The sequence below is a fragment of the Chrysemys picta genome, chromosome 9 (assembly GCF_011386835.1).
Source record: "Chrysemys picta bellii isolate R12L10 chromosome 9, ASM1138683v2, whole genome shotgun sequence".
In the NCBI taxonomy this organism is placed as follows: domain Eukaryota; kingdom Metazoa; phylum Chordata; order Testudines; family Emydidae; genus Chrysemys; species Chrysemys picta.
Window position 1 is genome coordinate 1943474 of NC_088799.1, and position 21494 is coordinate 1964967.

General features: G+C 46.9%; 1 protein-coding gene and 1 long non-coding RNA gene across 5 annotated transcripts in view; one reads left to right on the forward strand and one right to left on the reverse strand.

Annotated features, from left to right (window-relative positions):
• The window catches only part of LOC101941228 (probable cation-transporting ATPase 13A4), a 71263-nt gene that overhangs the window by 19593 nt on the left and 30176 nt on the right, over nucleotides 1–21494 (forward strand). Inside the window, exons 3-12 of one of the 3 annotated variants that reach the window (XM_005302879.5) lie at nucleotides 3315–3452; nucleotides 6675–6745; nucleotides 6837–6917; nucleotides 8408–8477; nucleotides 9735–9869; nucleotides 11038–11110; nucleotides 12716–12847; nucleotides 13983–14153; nucleotides 17206–17363; nucleotides 20401–20589. In XM_005302879.5, the coding sequence (XP_005302936.2) occupies nucleotides 3315–3452; nucleotides 6675–6745; nucleotides 6837–6917; nucleotides 8408–8477; nucleotides 9735–9869; nucleotides 11038–11110; nucleotides 12716–12847; nucleotides 13983–14153; nucleotides 17206–17363; nucleotides 20401–20589 (1218 nt within the window). Of the gene's footprint in view, nucleotides 1–3314; nucleotides 3453–5662; nucleotides 6268–6616; nucleotides 6746–6836; nucleotides 6918–8407; nucleotides 8478–9734; nucleotides 9870–11037; nucleotides 11111–12715; nucleotides 12848–13982; nucleotides 14154–17205; nucleotides 17364–20400; nucleotides 20590–21494 lie in introns of those variants that run through there. The other 2 variants (XM_065557495.1, XM_065557496.1) reach the window with 2 other exon arrangements.
• Nucleotides 1886–20514, reverse strand: LOC135973618 (uncharacterized). 2 transcript variants are annotated; one of them, XR_010590528.1, is made up of 5 exons: nucleotides 20324–20514; nucleotides 18217–18299; nucleotides 6640–6840; nucleotides 3257–3363; nucleotides 1886–1972 (listed from the first exon to the last, which is right to left on the reverse strand). It is a non-coding gene; the product is annotated as an uncharacterized LOC135973618 (long non-coding RNA). The 2 variants fall into 2 exon arrangements; XR_010590527.1 differs by having other exon boundaries at nucleotides 3257–3368; nucleotides 20324–20509.

Sequence of the window (21494 nt, forward strand, 5' to 3'; positions counted from 1 at the left end):
GCTGGTTAGCTGACACATTGGCTATTATAGATTCATAGATTCATAGATTATAGGACTGGAAGGGACCTCGAGAGGTCATCGAGTCCAGTCCCCTGCCCGCATGGCAGGACCAAATACTGTCTAGACCATCCCTGATAGACATTTATCTAACCTACTCTTAAATATCTCCAGAGACGGAGATTCCACAACCTCCCTAGGCAATTTGTTCCAGTGTTTAACCACCCTGACAGTTAGGAACTTTTTCCTGATGTCCAACCTAGACCTCCCTTGCTGCAGTTTAAACCCATTGTTTCTGGTTCTATCCTTAGAGGCTAAGGTGAACAAGTTCTCTCCCTCCTCCTTATGACACCCTTTTAGATACCTGAAAACTGCTATCATGTCCCCTCTCAGTCTTCTCTTTTCCAAACTAAACAAACCCAATTCCTTCAGCCTTCCTTCATAGGTCATGTTCTCAAGACCTTTAATCATTCTTGTTGCTCTTCTTTGGACCCTTTCCAATTTCTCCACATCTTTTTTAAAATGCGGCGCCCAGAACTGGACACAATACTCCAGCTGAGGCCTAACCAGAGCAGAGCGGAAGAATGACTTCTCGTGTCTTGCTCACAACACACCTGTTAATACATCCCAGAATCATGTTTGCTTTTTTTGCAACAGCATCACACTGTTGACTCATATTTAGCTTGTGGTCCACTATAACCCCTAGATCCCTTTCTGCCGTACTCCTTCCTAGACAGTCTCTTCCCATTCTGTATGTGTGAAACTGATTTTTCCTTCCTAAGTGGAGCACTTTGCATTTGTCTTTGTTAAACTTCATCCTGTTTAACTCAGACCATTTCTCCAATTTGTCCAGATCATTTTGAATTATGACCCTGTCCTCCAAAGTAGTTGCAATCCCTCCCAGTTTGGTATCATCCGCAAACTTAATAAGCGTACTTTCTATGCCAATATCTAAGTCGTTGATGAAGATATTGAACAGAGCCGGTCCCAAAACAGACCCCTGCAGTACCCCACTCGTTACGCCTTTCCAGCAGGATTGGGAACCATTAATAACAACTCTCTGAGTACGGTTATCCAGCCAGTTATGCACCCACCTTATAGTAGCCCCATCTAAATTGTATTTGCCTAGTTTATCGATCAGAATATCGTGCGAGACCGTATCAAATGCCTTACTAAAGTCTAGGTATACCACATCCACAGCTTCTCCCTTATCCACAAGACTTGTTATCCTATCAAAGAAAGCTATCAGATTGGTTTGACATGATTTGTTCTTCACAAATCCATGCTGGCTGTTCCCTATCACCTTACCACCTTCCAAGTGTTTGCAGATGATTTCCTTAATTACTTGCTCCATTATCTTCCCTGGCACAGAAGTTAAACTAACTGGTCTGTAGTTTCCTGGGTTGTTTTTATTTCCCTTTTTATAGATGGGCACTATATTTGCCCTTTTCCAGTCTTCTGGAATCTCTCCCGTCTCCCATGACTTTCCAAAGATAATAGCTAGAGGCTCAGATACCTCCTCTATTAGCTCCTTGAGTATTCTAGGATGCATTTCATCAGGCCCGGGTGACTTGCAGGCATCTAACTTTTCTAAGTGATTCTTAACTTGTTATTTTTTTATTTTATCCGCTAAACCTACCCCCTTCCCATTAGTATTCACTATGTTAGGCATTCCTTTAGACTTCTCGGTGAAGACCGAAACAAAGAAGTCATTAAGCATCTCTGCCATTTCCAAGTTTCCTGTTACTGTTTCTCCCTCTTCACTAAGCAGTAGGCCTACCCTGTCTTCGGTCTTCCTCTTGCTTCTAATGTATTGATAAAAAGTCTTCTTGTTTCCTTTTATTCCCTTTTATTAATAATTATTAATAAATAATTATTCCTTATTATTTATTAAAAGATGTTTCAATCCTGGACACACTGTGAGCCCTCCTCTTCTTTTCTGCCTCCTAGCTCAACCGCAGGGCTGGCTTATTAGCTTCATCGACAGAGATGAAAGGATCATAACATTTTATTCTTTTTGTTGTTTTTTTCTAATTTTAATGAAGAAACTGGCTTTCTATTAATGTTATTCACCTGGTTCTGCATCTTAACTACGTGTTGCAGGAAGGACAGATTTCTATGCAAATAACACAGTTTGTATTCCCATGTGATTTGAATGCCCAAGTTGCTGATATCGTGTAATAGTGCAGATGCTTTGGACACTGATATTTGCTCACCTTCTGTTACTTTAGGTTACTACTATTTTCTAGAGCATTTATTATCTACATTTTGAGGTTGCTGGAGGATGTCACCGTTACTCCTCCATCTTTACTTACAGGAGTGGTACTCAGCCTTCTCCATCCCCTCCCCATCCTTCTTCGAGCCTCCCTCCCACCTAGCTGAGAACCACCTTCCATTTAGCACTATGGGAAGGGCAGGGTGATCGCAATCCTCAGGTCGAGAATCCCTGGCCGACAGCATGATGTGCTTTATGTTGCCCAACGCCCTCCCTTGCACTTCAGCCCTGCAACAGGGCCGCACGGTGAGTGGGCAGAATGGCCACGAAGGAGGGTCTCTGCACTCCCTGTGTACAAAAGAGGGGCCTCCACAACTGATCCAAATAACCCCCTGTGGTCCCCAAGGGGGAACCCAGGGCAAGGACGTGAGAGCCACACTTTCATGGGTCCAGCCCCAGGGGGGCAGTGGCTGCTCTTCTACAACCTGGGATTTCTGGAATACATTCCTTCCCTTCCACCTCTCTTTGATCCATGACCCCCCTGCTCAGACAGGGAACAGGAGCACTGCACGGCGTTACTTTATTTCTGGAGGGGGGGATTGCTTTGCTTAGAAAGCCCATGAAGAACACAGGCGTAGGAAGGCGACTCCATCCCTGGGAACGTCTGTGACAGTGCGTGACTGCCACGGCATTGTCTATCAACTCGGAAATGCCCATCAGATATAAATGTCGGAAAGCATTCTGCTCACCAGCATCAAATGCTCAAAGAGACGCGTGTGAAAAACAAATGCAAGTCCTATACATTCTAAACCCTTCTTTCACCTTTGCTCTTGTTAATAAAGCCACAGACAATGAAGAGTGAAATCCCACCTTTCAGGCTGAATGTTTCATTTCCGGGCCAGATCTTTAGCTGGTGTAAATTAGCATAGTGTCACTGAGGACAATGGAGCTATGTGGATTTAAAGCAACTGAGGAGCAGGGCCATTACTGGTCAGTGTTATCATTCTCAAAGGGACTGTAATACACATGCTTTCGGGACCTCACCTATGTGCAGGATTTCTTCGTGCAAATTCATGATGGCTTCTGGTTTCTGTTTCTCTAGGATGAATTTCAAATTTATTCCCGGAAGAAGGTGATGTGGATCTCGGTGTCTGCACTGAACAAGTTTAGATCAGATTATCCAATCATTGCTGATGAAAACTCCATCATAAACAAAGCCATAATGAAACCAGATTTAAAAGTAAGTGACTTTAAAACATGGTTCATATAACAGGAGTTAACATGGTCTTATGTTAACTCCTGTTAGATGAGACGTGCCCCAGAATCCTTTGCATTAATCAGAGACTGCTTTGGGGACATGCAAAACAAAAAAACAAATAAATAAATAAATAAAAATGTGTGCGCGGGAGGTGACAGGTTGAAACCTGTTTGTGAGACATGCCTGAATTTAACATGGCATTAAGAATGCCTGCATCTGCGTAAGTGCCATGGTCAACAGATAGAGCTACCTGGGTGAAGATCAGGGTACTCCACTGGCCTTCTCTGGGAAAAGACCTGTCACCAGGCCCTCTCCCTCACTCTCTGCGGGGAAAGCCATTCCTGCCCTGTCATTCCTTCTGAGGGAGGCACTGCATCAGTCTTACAAAGGAGAGGGGGAGGAAGGAGGGAAGAGATGGGGTGGAGAACCCTCCAAGAAGCATCTTGCTGTAGGCGCCCCACAAGTGGACTCCCGGCCCTGGCACAGGGATTAACAGACTGGTTTATGGGCTGCTCCTGGCATCAGAGGAGAAACTGGCTGTAAGTGACTGAGCAGCTGAGCTTTCACAGCGCAGTGGGAGCAGGATCCCAACCCACGTCACCCCAGACTTCAGCTGGGGGTCCACAGGCTGAGAATCACTGGTCCAGTGTACGGCACTAGCTGAGAAGATTGAAGGGTGAATGAAATTGGAGAGTTCCTGGTCTCCTCCCTTGCTCGGTGCTGATATTCCATCCCTCCTCAGGATGGCTGAGCTCTGTCCCTGGCTCTGGAAAACATTTTAGTTTTTTGCCTTTGGCTGCACCAAATTGCATTTTGCAACCGTTATTCCGAGGTAGGATATTACACACCCGACTGCCCCTGCTAAAACCTTATCCTTCCTTCCCTCTGCAAACAGTTCAAACACAGTTTGGAAATCCAAGCCAAGGGCTGGGGAGATGGTAGGTGAGTTATTGATTTGAAGAGATCTCAAAGCCCTCTATAGATGTGTGTAAGCACCATTATCCCCATTTTACAGATAGGGCAAGTATCACATTGAGAAATTAAATGACATGCCCAAGGTCACACAGTAAATCAGTGTAATCCCTGAGACTAGAAGTCCAGGTATCTTGATTGCCAGCCTTTTTCCCTAGCCACTAGGCCACAGGGCTGGGACCCCATGCAGATGTTATATGCATCTTCAAAAAGAAGATGAGTACTTGTGGCACCTTAGAGACTAACAAATTTAGTAGAGCATAAGCTTTCGTGGGCTACAATCCACTTCTTCGAATGCATATTTTTGAGGATACAGACTAACACGGCTGCTACTCTGAAACCTGTCATCATGCATCTTCAATAACTACATTCCCGACTTGTTAGCATTTATTTTGATATTTCCAATAAGGTTTCTAGCCGAAGCTACTGGTACAGTTTTACAACCTTAACTGGGTTTGAACAAAGCTTTTTTTCCTCCTGGGAATATATAAACATCCATATTTAAATTTAGTGCCAGTTATTTCAATCCACAGGCATAGTGTGAAAGTGGAGAGTGACTCATAACATTCTTCAGGGGATGGAATTAATCATGTTTTAAACCCCCCCAGCCCTCAAATAACAGCGCCTTTCAACAAATCTTTCATATCCGTCAAAACATTTAAGTAGACAAACAAGTTTTCAAAGCGGCCAAGAGCAAATAGCATAATCCTCTAATCCCAGGTCACAGGCCCCTTCCTAAAAGCCAGTACAAAATCCCTGTGCCTTCTAAACTATTGATTGCAATGGAGAGTTATTGTAATGTTACAGGTTGATCCTGCAAGGAGCTGAGACCTTTTCTCTCCCATTCAAGTGTGCAACGTCTCATGGGGCCAGGCCTTAAGAGGGTAAATTGGAGAACACATGAGCAGAGTTTTCCCTCCACACTTCTCATTAAAGCAAATGGCCTTGAATGTGACTTGGTATTCTACGGCAAGCCAGTGCAATGAGGGCATAGGTCTGATGCTCACGGAGCTGAGGCGACAGGATACTGCACTCTGTACTAGTTAGAATTTCCAGGTGGCTGATGGCTTCATAGGTAGGTACCAGGGCTGGCCTTACCATGAGGCGAACTGAGGCAGCCGCCTCAGGTGCCAGACTGTGGAGGGGCGCCACTAGGACCCAGAGTATTGAAAATTGTGTCTGCTGCTGGTGCATATGTATTCTGTCTGCTCTAGATGCACAGAGATGGTGGAGTGCTGTGCTGGAGGAAGGAGGGCACAAGAGACATAACAGGCAGGCAGGCGAAAAGGTGAGAGGGAATAACAGAAAGCAGCAGGAGCTGCAGGGAGAGAGAGGAGGAGGAGCCTGTAACAGTTGCCAGTGGAGAACGCAGCTTCTCCAAGCTGAAGTTAATAAAAACACATCTACGCTCCACAATGCCACAGGAGAAGCTGGTCGGCCTTGCAACCACGTCAATAGAGCACGAGCTGGCCGAAACTGTGGACCTTCAGGAAGCAGTTCAAATCTTTGCAACCAAGAAGGCAGGGAAAGTCCCACTTTGGTTATTCAAACAGATAAAAATGCCAGTGTTTACTATGCAGACAAGAAAAGTTACATTTGCTGATCAGGCGTTTGAAAGTTAAGTGTTACTTAACATTTTTGAACAAGGCATTTTAAGTTGTTAGTTCTCCTTTATTGGGGTAGGTAGCAGAGCAGTACCATGAGAGGAATAGAACAGGAAGAAGGCAGAATTGAGACCTTTCAAAGTTTTGGCCGAAGCGAGGGGGCACAGGGGCGTCATTTGAGCTCCCCGCCTCAGGTGCCAAAATATTGTGGGCCGGCCCTGGTAGGTACATTGCATCGCCGTCGTCCAGCCAGGAAGTGAGGAAAGTTTGTGTCTCTGAAGCTGGGTTATTGTCAACCAGGAGGGACAGAATCATCTAGCCAGTCATAAATGGCAGCCTGGTGGTGCACGTGAGAGTGCTCAGTATTAGTGAGAACTTCAGGAGCGCTCCTAAACTCCGGGCTAAATTGAACAATTGTCGGTGTGTATCTTCAACCAAAGGAGACTGCAATGTGGCTGCAAACACCTCCAAGTGCTTTCCTTGCCCGCCCCACCAGCATGATCAGTCTTGCTTGAGTTCAGCTTCCCTCTATTTATAGTTCTATAAATAGAGGGAACTATAAACTATAAAGTGAGAACGTTTTTGTTCCATACCTTGCAAATGCTTCTGTTGTTCTTTGGTTTGGCAGGTAAGATGCATCCAAGTGCAGAAACTCCGGTATATTTGGAACAACCCTGAACAACAGTTCCAGAAAGTTGGGTGAGTTAACCTGCTGGGTACAAAGTTCTCGAAGGAAATGGAACCTCTTTTGGAATGACATCATCAGGAAAACTTTTCCTCCGTCTTCTAGGTCCCTAGAAGACAGTCACACTTGTTCAGATATACATGCCAAATTTGGTTCTGGTTTGCGACGTGCGGAACAGGAGATCAGGTAACACTGCAACATGTCCTGAGTAGTTAGTACTATGGATTTAAGTAGATGTTTAGGACCAGATTTTCACATGCTAAGTGCTGTCCTCTTTTATAAACACTGGTCCTTAAAGGGGCAATTGTCTGAATGTGACTGATAATTTTGCACGGTGCAATTGTATTTACACTACTACTGGTGAGTGTAATTTTGCTTGTATTATTTGTGCACACTGATGTAAGTGCATGCAGGACTGTACATGAAAATGATTTTACATGAAAAATTATATACAGACAACTAGAGGATGGGCTCAGTTCCCTACTGAGACTTTTGGAAATGTGTCCCTGAATGTTTATCACTGTTATGTGTTTCCATTCAAAAAGTTACCATAGCCTTCCAGTCTGAATTAGTTTGCTGTTTCTTTTACTCCAAAATAAGAACAAAAGTAAAGTCTCCATAAAACAGCACAGATTAGCTTCTAGTGGAGCTCCCTCAGCAGAGATCAGTGTAAATAAATTGTTAGAAATTAATGAGTTCTAACTATTGAGTTTATTCCTGTAAATTAATGCATTTCTGGAAAATAGGGTCCTGGCCCTGACTGGCGTCTTTAAGTGTTTCTACAGTTCAAATGCAAAATAAATAAATAATTTTTTGCATTCATTTGTTTGTATATTGCAAATAATCCAACTCGTAAACTGAGTTCACATTCAGTCTTGCATTCAGAATGCTCTAAATTATATACAGAGAGATTTGCAGTGTAGTTGTAGCCATGGTTGACAAGGTGGGTCAGGTAATATCTTTTATTGGACCAACTTCTGTTGGTGAGAGAGACCTCGCCCATCTTGTTCCTCTAATACAGTGAGATTTGTATTTAAAACGTTTAGTTTTAGGTATGGAATTTTTTGATACTAGTTACGTGGGATTTTTGCAGGAGAGAAAGATTTGTTTCTTTAAGGCCATATTGTGCCGATGAGCTATGCATGTAGTTCTTATGGATGGAGAGAGCTTTTCTGACACTAACATCTATGGTATAGATGTTTATAATTGTGTGCATCCAACTGGATGTGCAAAAATGTGGGCATATCATTTGTGCGCTTACTTATGATTGCATGCACAACTGCGATGACTGCACTTGCAACTGGCCATGTTTATAGCTTACTGCCGCTTAGCTCGTGCAGTTTCTTCAGCTATTTGTGCAGTGTATTGATTGGGTGTGCAAAGTGTGCACTCACAGTTGTGTACACAAAAGTGCATAAACAATTATGATATCCTGGGTCTGTGCTTCTATCTGCCACAAAACTGACGCATCTATGCAACTAGCACATGGAAAACATCACATCTTGTCTCGGTCTCTTTGGAGCCAAGGTTTTTGCAGCCTTGTGTGTTTATGTTTTAAAATGGGATCAGAACTAACTCTCACTGGAGCTGCTTGAGTTGCATTGTCAGGGCACACAGTTAAATGAGCGAGAAAGCCAGATTTTCCTTTAATAGCGCTCCATCCTTACCCTATGCAGGAGGCTAATATGTGGGCCAAATGCCATTGATATTCAGGTTGTCCCTGTTTGGAAACTACTCATCAAAGAGGTAAACTGCATTTTCATTGCTTTTATTTTGGGGGCTATTTGGACATGAAGAGCAGATATATGGCACATGGGTTGTTTGGCATTTGGCTCACCCTCCAGTAAGCACGCTCCCTCTTCTCCAAATTCCAACTTAAAACCCTTCCAGGTAACTGTCACACACTGATCCCCTCACCATTCCGCCCTCCACCCCCTTCCAGGCCGGACCCCTGCTTTGTGTTTTGTTGGGGTCTGCGTCCTGGGCCGGCACTACAGGCCCTTTGTCTTGCGAAGGGCTGTGCACCTCTAGGATGCTCTACAAAGAATGTATCTTTTAACTGACAAAGGCCAGCACAACATGGCCTGTGCGACTCCACCCTCGTTCCACAGTCTGAACCTTCTCTGCTCCACTTCTCTCAGAGAACCAGGCTTGAGCTAAGACCTTCACATCCAAACTTACTTCCCCACTGCTCAAGGGGTTTGGATCCAGCGTTCCAGCTCGGATCCAGCGAACAGAGATGGGCCCAGGCTGCGTAGGTTGCAGCCAGCGCTATCAAAGCTAGCACGGGAGATTGGATCTAGGGCTTTGATTTAGGCCCATCTCTAACTGGATTGAGCCAGCTGAATATAACCGAGCAGGATAAATATGGCTTCTTAACTCCCCGCTACTGTAGGGTTGCCAACTTTCTAACTGCACAAAACCAAACACCCTAGCCCTGTCCCTGTCCTGAGGCCTCGCCTCCTGCCCCACCCCTTCCCCGAGGCCCTGCTCCACTCTCACTACATTTCCCTTCCCTCCGTGGCTCGCTTCCCCCACCCTCACTCACTTTCAGTGGGCCGGGGGCTGGGATGCGGGGGGGGGGAGGAGTGAGGGATTTGGCTGGGGGTGCGAGCTCTGGGGTGGGGCCAGGGATGAGGGACTTGGGGTGCAAGAGGGGGCTCCAGGCTGGGGGGGGGCAAGGGATTTGGAGTGCAGGAGGGGGCTGTGGGTTGAGGCAGGGTATTGGGGTGCAGGAGGGGTACGGGCTCTGGAGTGGGGGTGTGGGTTCTGGGGTGGGACCAGGGATGAGGGTTCAGGGTGTGGTAGGGGGCTCTGGGCTGGGGGTTGGGGTGCAGGGGAGCCAGTGCTCGGGGTGGGGGCAGCCCTGTGCCCCCCGCCTAGGAGCTGGACCTGCTGGCCACAGCACCGCCGACCGGACTTCTCACGGCCCTTTTCGACTGGGCGTTCCAGTCGGAAACCAGACACCTGGCAATCCTGCGCTACTGTTCTGTCTCCAAACAGGTCTTAAATCCATTTTACGTGTTCCAACTCTTCAGTGTGTGTCTATGGTTCGCTGAGGATTATAAGGAGTATGCCATTGCTATCATAATCATGTCCCTCCTTTCGATCGCCTTAACCGTGTATGATCTCAGAAAGGTGAGAGCCCCTGCCCCGCGGAGAAGGGAAAGGGTTACTGCTGCCAGCCAGCTCAGAGAACATTGCATGTTACACACAGCCTGGTACAGAACAAACAGCTAGCTCCTCACATTGGAAGCAGGCCAGCACTGTTACAGTTTCAGTCACTATTCAGTAATAAAACTAGGTTGAATCAGTGCCGTTGTTGTGGCCCCAGTGACTGAAAGCTCCTGGAACCACAGCCCCAAGATTCAATACTGAGGTACATAACTGGGAGCTTCTGACCATGTCTGCACTGTAGATGTATCCACCCACCCCCAGCAAAGGTCCTGAAGTCTTGCCCCAGTGTGCAGCAGGCTCATTGCAGATCCTGGAATTGGTTCTCTGGGGTCGAGCTCTTTGATTGTCCCCAAATCCCGCTCAGGGAGTGGACTCTGCAGGAGAGGAAGGTACACTAGAGAGAAGATCGCCTTTTCACAGGGTACAATAGATCACTGGCACTTGGTCCGTACATGTGATTTTCCTTTTGCTTAAACAAGTGCTAAATTATGGAGTAAATTCTCCTCCTTATCCCTGAGCGTGGTGTGGACGATGGCATCAAGATAAGGACAATGATAACGTAATGGTTAGACATTGCCAAGGGTCTGTAGATTCCTTTAGTTTGGGAAGATTCTGGCTCCGTCCTCTCAGACATGAACAAAGCAGCACGAGGAAAAGCTGTAGAATCCGAGACGTTTACGTTGTCGAAGTGATTGTACCAGGAAGGCTGGCTCTCAATGGGAGCTGCTTGATATATGGCTGGGAGAAGGCTCCTTTGGAGATCCCAGCCTTTAGAAAAGATATATAAACATTGCTGTATCTTGGAACTATTAGTTAATACCCCTGGCAAGACTAATCATCTAACAATCTACCCTCATCCTCCCTTCCACATTCCAGCTTGTGGTTTGCTACACCCATGTGTTACACCTTGTCTAAAATTAGATGTTTCTGTCCGCACGTTGCAGACGCTATCTTCCTATAAATTTGTACAGCTCCTAGCACAGTCCGTCCTGATTGAGGCTCTGGTAGACACAGCAATACAAACAAGAGTAAGAGTTAGTTACTGAATGACATAATGCCTTTCTTTGTACAGCTGTTAACACTCAACACTTCATTCTGTCTCTCCCCTCCCCCCGCCCCCGATTTGCAGCAATCTATGAAACTGCACAGGCTGGTGGAGTCGCATAACAGTGTCAGGGTCACTGTGTGCAGGAAAGACGAAGGTGCGTCCTGTTCCGTTTTTCTGTTTCTTTTGTTTTCAGTTCCAATGTTACAGCAGCTCATGTCAGCATTGAGTGTAAGTAGGGCAACAACTGACCTCTTAAAATTCTTTCTGGGACGGTTTTCCCTTTCATCTCACTCCAGTCTATTGGCTCACCTCACTAAGAATGCTGACGTGTGTTCTCATGCACCAATCTTGTACATACGGTATCATGAGTGTGGTTTAAATGGCCATGCCGTGCCTTGGTAAAACTGATCCATTGCATGGGGGAGCTGAGCTGTCTTTGCCAGAGCAAGAGTGTACCTCAATGGCACCCGTCTAACGTCTGCAGCTGAACATTCCCATTAGAAACAGGGCCAAGCGAGGAAGATTGGATTCAGATTGCTCAGCGGCAGGTGTTTGGATCCAAAGTTCTTGTTTGGACCCATTGAGGAGATCAGTCTCAGTCTCCGTGTTTGGATCAACATCCAAACTTTCACCACATGATGGGGGGGGGAGGGGGGCGGGGGGGGGGAGTTTGTTTCCAGGATCCTTGTTCAGACCCTTCTGTGACAGATCTGGAGTTCTGTAAGAATTATGAATATTGCATGGTGCTCTGCTCATTGGGATGTTTAGGAGACATTAGTTTAGGTCAGGGGTTCTAGATCTTTTTTGAAATCATGCCCCCACTTAGTTTTGTTCTTTTTACTTGAAGGCCCCCTTCTGTTAGCGAGCAGGACATTCATCCTGCCCTTGTGAAAACCCTTTCTAGAGGCTCACGTCTTCTGGGAGGTCCAAACACTAACCCCCAGGAGCGAGCAGGGCTGCCACCCAATGCACCAGGTTGCAACGCCACTCACTCAAATTTAGCCTCGCTTGCCGTGCTCCCCCCAAAAGTCAGATGCACCCCCACGATTGAGAACCCAGGGTTTAGGTTAATGGGGTCTGTCGGGAAAAACAAGCAGGAAAGGAAGGAATTGCTCAAGATAACCTCAGATGTCTGCAGAGAAGTGGGTAAGAGACAATGCCAGGACAGGCAAAGGCCCAGGAATACCCAGGCAGGGTCCAAAGGGCATTCCCTCAAGAGAGGGGTATTTGTTTGGGGGAACCAGACTAAGACACAGGCACCCGCTGGGGTGTCTGAAGAAGTTAGACCTGTCTCGGTTACCATCGGGGAGGGTAAATCTTAGGTAGGAGAGACATTCATGTACCCCGATTGTTATTTTACAATCCCTGTTCTCTAAAAGCTTTGTTCCGATTGTACATCCGCAATAGACTGGTTTCAGCAGGCTGGCCATGGTGCACCACTGCTCACAGATTCTCAAAGCACAGGTGCCAAGCCCAGTCAGACCCATGGTGCTGTAGCCCCAGGCTCAGTCTAAGAGTAGAACGGCAGAATTCCACCCTGGGATGGGTAAAGGCTCCAGGCCAGACACCCGAGAGGGTGCACTCAGAGAGAGACCAGGAAGGGGCTCAGAGGCGCAGACAGACTGGCAGCTATGCCCATCTGTACTTACAAAACATTACAAAGCAAGGAGTAATTGGTCTGGTCAGGGGCGTGCTTGGAACTATTTTCTGCTTACGCGAGAGATCAGCACTAAAGGTTTGCATCTCACATTGTCTGCAGGCTTCCAAGAGCTAGAGTCATGGCATCTGGTGCCAGGAGATGTGCTGGCTTTGGCAGGGGGCAAAGCCCTGATGCCATGCGATGCCATCCTGATCAGCGGTGGGTGCGTTGTGAATGAAGGCATGCTGACAGGTAAGGATGGTGCGTGGCCCATCTTAAAATCACAGACCTCACAAAGCTGTGGCTTTGCAACTGTTGCATAAGACTTTTTTTTTGGAGGAAGCAAGTCTTTGAAGAGAAAACTGTCAGGGCACAATCTTGTACTTTGCAGCGATGGTTGAGGAGATAAGCAGTAAGACCCACAGGGCAGGGCAAGGCACTCACAGGATTTACTTGAGGACAGGGGATCAGAGAGTTTGAGCTGCCTGACTACTCCTGCACTGACGGAGCCTGCTGACATTCCCCACCGCAAACCCGTGTCAGGTTAGGATGTAAAGCAGCTGGTATACTCAGCAGCCCACTGGGTGTGTTCTGCTTGGACATAGCGAAGATATTTGTTAGCAGACAGGCATGTGACTAAAAGCTTCCCCTTGTCTTGGGTAATGAAATATTTAAACTGCCCTAGGGAATAACTTCGTGACTCCAGGGTCAGGTTCCAAACAGCCAGACACCTGGGAGCCAACAGGCTGGATGCTGGTAGCATCAACTCAGGTCTTCATTTACGGTGAGCAGCTATTGAAAACCTGTTCTTGAAATCCTTACTCACGTGAGGAGTATCATTGACCTCAGTGAGCAAGGACAAATCAGGTCTTCGATTTACCTTGGTGAGTCAGGGCTCAGGCATTGTCCCGCTGACTTGAGCATGGACTATTCACATGGACCCTTATTCATTTGCCTGTGCAGCCCCATGCACACCGAAGAGGGACACATCCATGCAGGCATAGATGCTCCAGTGCTCAGGGCACTTGTAAGGGACTTGGGAGAGCCAGGTTCCCTTCCCTGCTCTGCCATGGACTCACTTGTGTGACCTTGGGCAAGTCACCTATTCTCTCCGTGCCCATCTGTACAATGGGCCAACAGCCCCACCCTGCCGCACAGGGGTGTGAGTGGATAAACACATGGAAGATTGTGAGACGCTCAGACGCTACAGTGATGAGGGCCAGAAATAGAAATAATAATAATTTTCCAAACTTGTTTGTCGCCACTTGGGCTAGCTGCCGTTTACCACAACACACGCTACAAATGGTTTACTGTGCAGGCTTCAAAGGGATGCCCACGGGTTTTGGAATGCACTGCACTTTCCTTAACGCAATCCGATCTCCTCTAGGGGAAAGCATTCCAGTAACAAAGACCCACTTGCCCCAGGCTGAGGACTCCAGGCCCTGGAGAACATGCTGCGCAGAGGATTACAAAAGACATGTCCTTTTCTGTGGAACAGAGGTCATCCAGACCAAGGCAGATGGCAACGGGCCAGCGAGAGCTGTTGTGCTGAGGACTGGTGAGTCAATTCACTCTTCACGGCGCTTTTCTCTAACGCAGTAGCTGGACCAGGCTAAGGACACGTCTAGACTGCAAAGAGAGACCCTCAGCAGCAAGTCTCAGAGCCTGGCTCAACTGACTCGGGCTCACAGAGCTCGAGCTGTGAGGCTAAAAATAGCCGTGTAGACTTTCGGGCTCAGGCTGGAGCCCAGGCTCTGACACCTGGCGAGGTGGGAGGGTTTCAGAGCACAAGGTCCAGCCCGAACCCTCACATCTCCGCGGCTATTGTTAGCCCCCTAGCGTGAGTGCTGCAAGCCCAAGTCAGGTGACCAGGGCTCAGACTTGTTGCCATGGGGTGGCGGGGGGATGGGTGGGTTTGCAGGGTAGCTGTACCCTACGAGTCCAATCCTCTGTCATACCAGTCACATGGATGTTAATGGATTTACTCCAAATTCACCCCAGTCTGGCTGAGAGCAGCGTTTGGCCAAGATCTCTGTCTGCACCAAATGTCTATTTCTTGGCATAACCCTTTAAAAAAAATACTACAGCATGCTACGGCGTTAGCCCTAAAGCCTACAGCGCCCAGATATACTGTGTGGGACCACCGCTGTACAGTAACGCAGCCCTAAATGCTAGAACAGAGTCCCATACTCAGCTCCTCTCCAGGACCTGGCTAGCTGCGGGATTGACACCCTCCTGGTCGGGCCCCATGGCAGCTGTGCTCCAGCTAACAGTCCCCACCTGGTTCAGATGCCTGGTTAGAGGGTGCTTTTGGCAAGGGGTTTCCGACAGTCCAATAGAGCCCAGGTTTGCTGAGCACCACCACGCTCTTGTCCTGTGCCTGAGTGGAGGGCTGGGATGGCTGAGTGAGGATGGCTATTCCATTGCTGGTGATTTATTTTGTGATCAGGAAAGAGCTCCCTTGGGTGGAGCATCACATTCTGGATACGTTTCCATGGGTTTGCACAAGCATCTAGCTTTTTAAACAACAGTGGCTATGCCAGGCCGCAAGAGTTGGTCTGAACCTGAGAGTTTGAGTTCAGCGCAAAGGAGACACATCAGAGTGTAAAGGAATGAACAACACCCGAGGGTGCTCCGGCTGCTCTGCCACTTCCTCACTGGGGGAGGGTAGGCGAGAGACTGCACTGCTCCGATCCTGCTGTAGCCTTAAAGGAGTTTAGGGTGCAAACTGCACAAGGCACTAATAGATTCTCTGCTCAGGTGGCTACAGGAGAACGTTCCCTGAGTTGAGATTGGTAGAGCACACAAATAAAAAACATGAAGATGGTACTTAAAATTCAAATAAATCCAAGCATAAGCATAACTATACAAAACCAGATCTGTCTAACAAAACACCCCCGGATCATGCATGCTTACAGCCTTAGGCGGGCTCCACATAAAGCAATCCCCCAGTGTTGACATATCAGTCTCCATAAAGTTATAAGCAACAGCTAAGATAAAAGAAAAAGTGGAGATCATTACAGGGGGCGTGTTTGTAGTCAGGCTTCAGCCATTTGGCCATCCTTGGTGTCCCAACTAGGGGCTGGCTTGACAACCTCTCATACACTGTTCCATTCCACCCACATGCATCTGGACCATGTGTGATCAAGTCACAGCCATCTATTCATATCTGGTATTCTGGGAGCTCTATTTTAGGGTTCCAGTCATCCATATGTGGTATTCCGGTTGCCCATAATGACATTTCCGACAGTTAAACCAATCATTTGCATCCGTCCCTTTCCAAATAGTTTTGGTACATCATAGAGGTTAGCTCTTACTGCAGAAAGCCCCTAAGATGCTACCATCTGTTCATTCGTGAGTTTACCCTATTTATCACAATATGCATATTGCTAACTTCTAGGTCTCACTCTAAGCCTGTAACACTTAATGCTTAAAACCTCTAGCCAAGCCTATTTTTAATACATGCATTTTAGTTTTTCTGCTTGCTGTTACAGCTTCAAAAACTTCCATTATTATTTTATCCAAAACCATAGACCCTCCAAGATCAGGTCAGGGGCCAATCAACACTGCTAATGCTAGATCAGTTCTTAGAGAGACAAGGTGGGTTAGGTCAGATCTTTTATTGGACCAACTTCTGGTGATGAGAGAGAATGGCGGATGCAGAGGATTTGAAAAAGGAGGAGCAGGTCCACCTCTCCATGTCTTTTCCTTTCCCAGAAAAGTAGTAAGAGAGGACAGCAGACCAGCCATGCCACCCATCCACCCACTGAAGAAGTTGAAGCATAAGAGGAAGTAGAGAGGCACTTGCCTCACCACAGACGATGGCTAAGGGCAGCAGCAGAGCAGACCTTTTGGAGGATGGAGGGATCTCAGAAAATGTCTTTTGATTTGATGCAACTCGCTTGGGTGCTTGTTTTAGCCAAATTTCAGACAGATTCTGGGTTCAGGTGAATCTGAAACTCAAGGTAAAAATCTGCTTTCCCAAGACCCAGTAGTAAGGTTCCCTGAAACTCATCCTCCCACAAACCAACGGGTTTCACAGAGCCTTCATGAGGACTGGGTTAGCAGTGGATGGCACACCTCAGCCACAGATGGGAGACTCAAAACATCCTCACAATGCTCTTAATCTCTTCTGTATTGTAAAACCAGCACGAAAATCCAGCACCTGCCACTGAATCTTCTAGCTCAAGTAATCACTTGGAAGGATCCCCAAGGTTTACAGTACAATGTTATCTGACCTTTATTTGAAGGCAAACCTACTAGGCAATCAACTTTTCGTGATCACTGAGTGCCCAATCACACAATTACTTACTATTGTGTTTAGTCCTCCCGAAGACACCTATATGCGTCTGCTCATGGTAGTAAGTACGACACACAGTAGTGCGCGTTTGCAGGATTGGACATGCTGATGATTGCTTAAGACAAATATCACCGTCTCTGGAAAGAATGTTTCCATATAGTAGCTTTTATGAATTGTAATGTGAGATCTGGGGCTCTCTTTTTAAGTTACAGTAGCTATGAATCTTCTCATTCCACCATTTTTCTTAATGAACTTTTCGAACCAATTCCACCATTTACTGATGTCTTGTGGGTTTGGTTTGTCACTTCAGGTTTCAACACAGCCAAAGGAGACCTGGTCAGGTCTATTCTCTACCCTAAGCCCATGAATTTCAAGCTGTACAGAGACGCCTTACGGTTCCTGATGTGCCTCATAGGGCTTGCGACCATTGGAATGATCTATACAGTGTGTGTTTTTGCACTAAACGGGGTGAGTGGGACAAATCGCCACAACAAAATTCAGAGGGCACAAAAATGTGGAGTGTCTTACATTTTGTTGCACTTATGAAATTTGGTCTTATTTTCACTACATATTTGCACTAGAATGTGGGGTCATTTTAAAATGAATCTTTTTACAGAAACAAACAAAAAAGCACCACTTCTCATTTTCATACCAAGGTGCAAACCCCCACAAATATTCTATGTTAACATTTCCTCGGAGGTCTCCCCAGTGTGTCCTTTAGTTTGCTCTTTGAGATAAAGATTCTCTTTATAGCTGGGGCTCATACAGCACTGAGTGCGCTGTCAATGCTTAACATGTTCATTTAAAAATAGTCATGATATTTCACGAATGCAACAGTTCAGAGCAGGAAGGCAGATGATGTGAAATGCAACAAATACACCACAGAAATTATTTGCAATATGTTCTGCACTTTTGCACATTCCTAGATTTTGTATTAAAAAAAAAAAATCACAAATGCGCCACACGGTGTGGGTGACACACAGAAAAGTGCCAGACTGGAAAAGGCAGCTTTTTGAAAGCTGCTAGGAACTGGGCCATGTTTGGAGAAGCCAATGAAAAGGCCAAATCCTGAGAGGCAAAAATCTTTATTCTGCAGTTTGTTCCAAAGGGGAAAAATATATTCCCTAGTCAATCTTCAAACATTTGGTTCAGAAAGTGAATTTACCTCAAGCTGTTTTCCAGGAAAGTGTGTTGAAAATACAACCCAGTCCTGCTCTACAGCGTCTCCTTCTATATTTAATGTTCTCACTTGGAATACAGAACATACAAGGTGAGACAATCAAAGCTGCAGGAACCTGGATGTCCATATTGTCAGACTTACCTGAAATTCAGTCCTGCCAGATACGGAATGTGTCAGCTCCCATCAGTGCTGAGATACTAACAAGACAGACACCTTCGAGTTACCTACAACAGACAGAAAAATCGAGTGAGATTGGTGCACCGCGTGGTCTGATATAGGAACAGTGGGGGAGGAATGGTGAACACAGACTGGACACTGGTAATGCTTCAGATATGGCACGTTCTAGTGGATTGAGCTAGGAGTTCCTCATTTGAATCCCAGGTCTGCAGTGTCTCGTTCTGTGGTCTTGGGCGAGTCACTTAGGCCCATGATTTTAAAAGTGGCTATAATTTTCAGTGCCTTAGTTTTGGAGGCCCCAACTTGAGACCCCTTGGGCATCATATTCAGAGGGGCTGAGCAGCTGGGAACATAGCTGGAACCAGCAGGCATTGCAGGTGCTCAGCACGTCTGCCAGTCACACCGGCGGTATCTCCAGCTGTCCCTCAGACATTTGGGGTGCCCAAATTAGAGGCCACTTTTGTAAGCATGGTAGCTGTCTGCATCTCTGTCCAGGGGCATGTGAACCATTTGCAAACTAGCGTGACCAGGGGCTCCCACCCCAGTGAGCAGGGCTGGGAGCCGTACAGCCACGCCTGGAGGAGCTGCCCAGCTGGGCACTGGCTCCTGCGAGCAGCGGCCCGACATGCTGCTGCTTTCTCCACTGCAGTTCCTGGTAGAGCCCTGCAGCTCCGCCGACATCCACTTTATATCTGTGGGTATCTGCATCCGCAGATAGCAATTCTGTATCTGCACAGGACGCTAGAAAAACAATACATTGGAATTGGAAAAGATACAGAGAAGGACAACAAAAATGATTAGGGGTTTGGAACAGCTTCCCTATGAGGAGAGATTAGAAAGACTGGGACTGTCTAGCTCAGAAAAAGGACGACTAAGGGAGGAGATGATAGAGGTCTGTAAAATCATGAGTGGTGTGGAGAAAGTGAATAAGTGTTAGTTACCCCTTCACATCACACAAAAACCAGGAGTCACCCATGAAATTAACAGGCAGCAGGTTTACAACAAACAAAAGGAAGTATTTCTTCACACAACGCAGTCAGCCCACGTTGCCAGGGGATGTTGTGAGGGCCAAAAGTATAACTGGGGTAATAAAAGAATGAGATAAGTTCCTGGAGGACAGGTCCATCAATGGCTCTTAGCCAAGTTGGTCAGAGGCATAACCCCATGCTCGGGGTGTCCCTAACCCTCCCGTTGCCAGAAGCTAGGACCTGACAGCAGGGGATGGATCGCTCAGACTTGCCCGGTTCGATTCATTCCCTCTGAAGCCCTGGCACTGGCCACTACAAGGGACAGGATACTGGGCTAGCGGGACCCTTGGTCTGCCTGTTACGATCAATTTGAGAGACAGTCTCAGTTGAACTCATCTTTAGGAGAAGCCATAAAAGCAAACACCTCCCTGCCTAGGATCATTAACGATGCTGTGGCAATTTTTGCAGTAAGTAGGGCTGTTGCCCTAGTAACCTGGCCTTCTGGTGATTGCCTTCTGTTTTCCTAATTTCCTTCTGCAGTGTCAGCAAAACCCTCGGCTTTAGCCCGAGCACACAGGGCAAAAGACAGGGCCTGGAGTGAAACGGGGATTTAAAGCTATTCCTTGCACTGCCCCATTCCTGGTGCTGTCCTGTGTGTGTTACAGCAGTCTGAGGTCTGCTCTAATTGTACCAGCCTGGAATGGCCCCAGGGTGCCAGAAACGTAGGCCGGGATTGGCAGAGCATAGGGTATCCCAATCAGACCCCGTTTTTGTAGCTATACTTTCCCTGCTATGCCAACAACAGGGGAGGAGGTGTAGTATATTAGCACCTACATCTGCTCTATACCTCTGCACAACCAGCCTTCCACCCAGGTAAGCTTCATAATAGACAGGTTTTGCTGCCAACAGTATGACACAAGGTGGCCACACAGGACCCCAGGATACTGTCAAGTATTTTTCACTTCCTGCCCTCTAAATTGTTGTATCATGTTGCTGGGGTCTTTTAAACAGCTCCCATGTTCCACCCCAGAAGTGGCTACATTTCAGCAACAGGGAAGTGATTTTTGCACCTGTCAAGATTTTGGGCACAACCCTAGTATTACCTGCTTGCTGATGAAATCTTAGTCCCATAGAGCAAGCTGATGTTCTCTTGCTGATAACAGCACTTGTTTTGTGTCAGGAAGAGGCAGGAGAAGTGGTGAAAAAGGCACTGGATGTCATCACTATTGCAGTCCCTCCAGCTCTCCCTGCTGCTTTGACGACGGGGATCATTTATACGCAGGGCAGGCTGAAGAAAAAGGGAATCTTCTGCATCAGTCCTCAGAGGATCAATGTGTGTGGTCAGCTGAACCTCATCTGCTTTGACAAAGTGAGTGTGATGGACTCGTTATTGGTTTATTAGTAACAATGGCATTCAGCTGGGAGCGCCTGGAATCAAACCAGGCCATCAAGTGAGACTGCAGAAACCAGGAAGAGAAAATGTTGCACTTGTGACAGACGAGGGGGAGAAAATTTCCATTTGATCTTATTTGTCCATTTGCTGTGTCAAATAAGATTCTGTCTCCCGGGGGGGAGACCTGCCAGAGATTTAGGCTGAAAGGGGCTCAGACTCAAACCAAGGGAAAATGAGATGGCTACAATTACTGCCAGAGCACCAGCATTTCAACTCAAACTTCAAGTACATGGCCTTGATGGAACCATAACCAAACCCCATTGTTTGTATCATTTCTTGTATTGCACCTTCTCTGAGTGTTTTGTATATACATGTGATATAAAATCATGGCTGGTGTGGAGAAAGTAAATCAGGAAGTGTTGTTTACTCCTTCTCATAACACAAGAACTAGGGGTCACCCAATTAAATTACTAGGCAGCAGGTTTAAAACAAACAAAAGGAAGTATTTCTTCACACAGTGCACGGGCAACCTGTGGAACTCTTTGCCAGAGGATGTTGTGAAGGCCAAGACTATAACGGGGTTCAAGAAAGAACTAGATAAGTTCATGGAGGATAGGTCCATCAATGGCTATTAGCCAGGATGGGCAGGGATGGTGTCCCTAGCCTCTGTTTGCCAGAAGCTGGGAATGAGCGACAGGGGATGGATCACTTGATGATTCCCTGTTCTGTTCACTCCCTCTGGGGCACCTGGCATTGGCCACTGTCGGTAGACAGGACACTGGGCTAGATGGACCTTTGATCTGACCCAGCGTGGCTGTTCTTATGATATGAAAGCAAAACCAGACGGTATGGCCCCTTTGGTGCGATATAGTTCAGTGCTC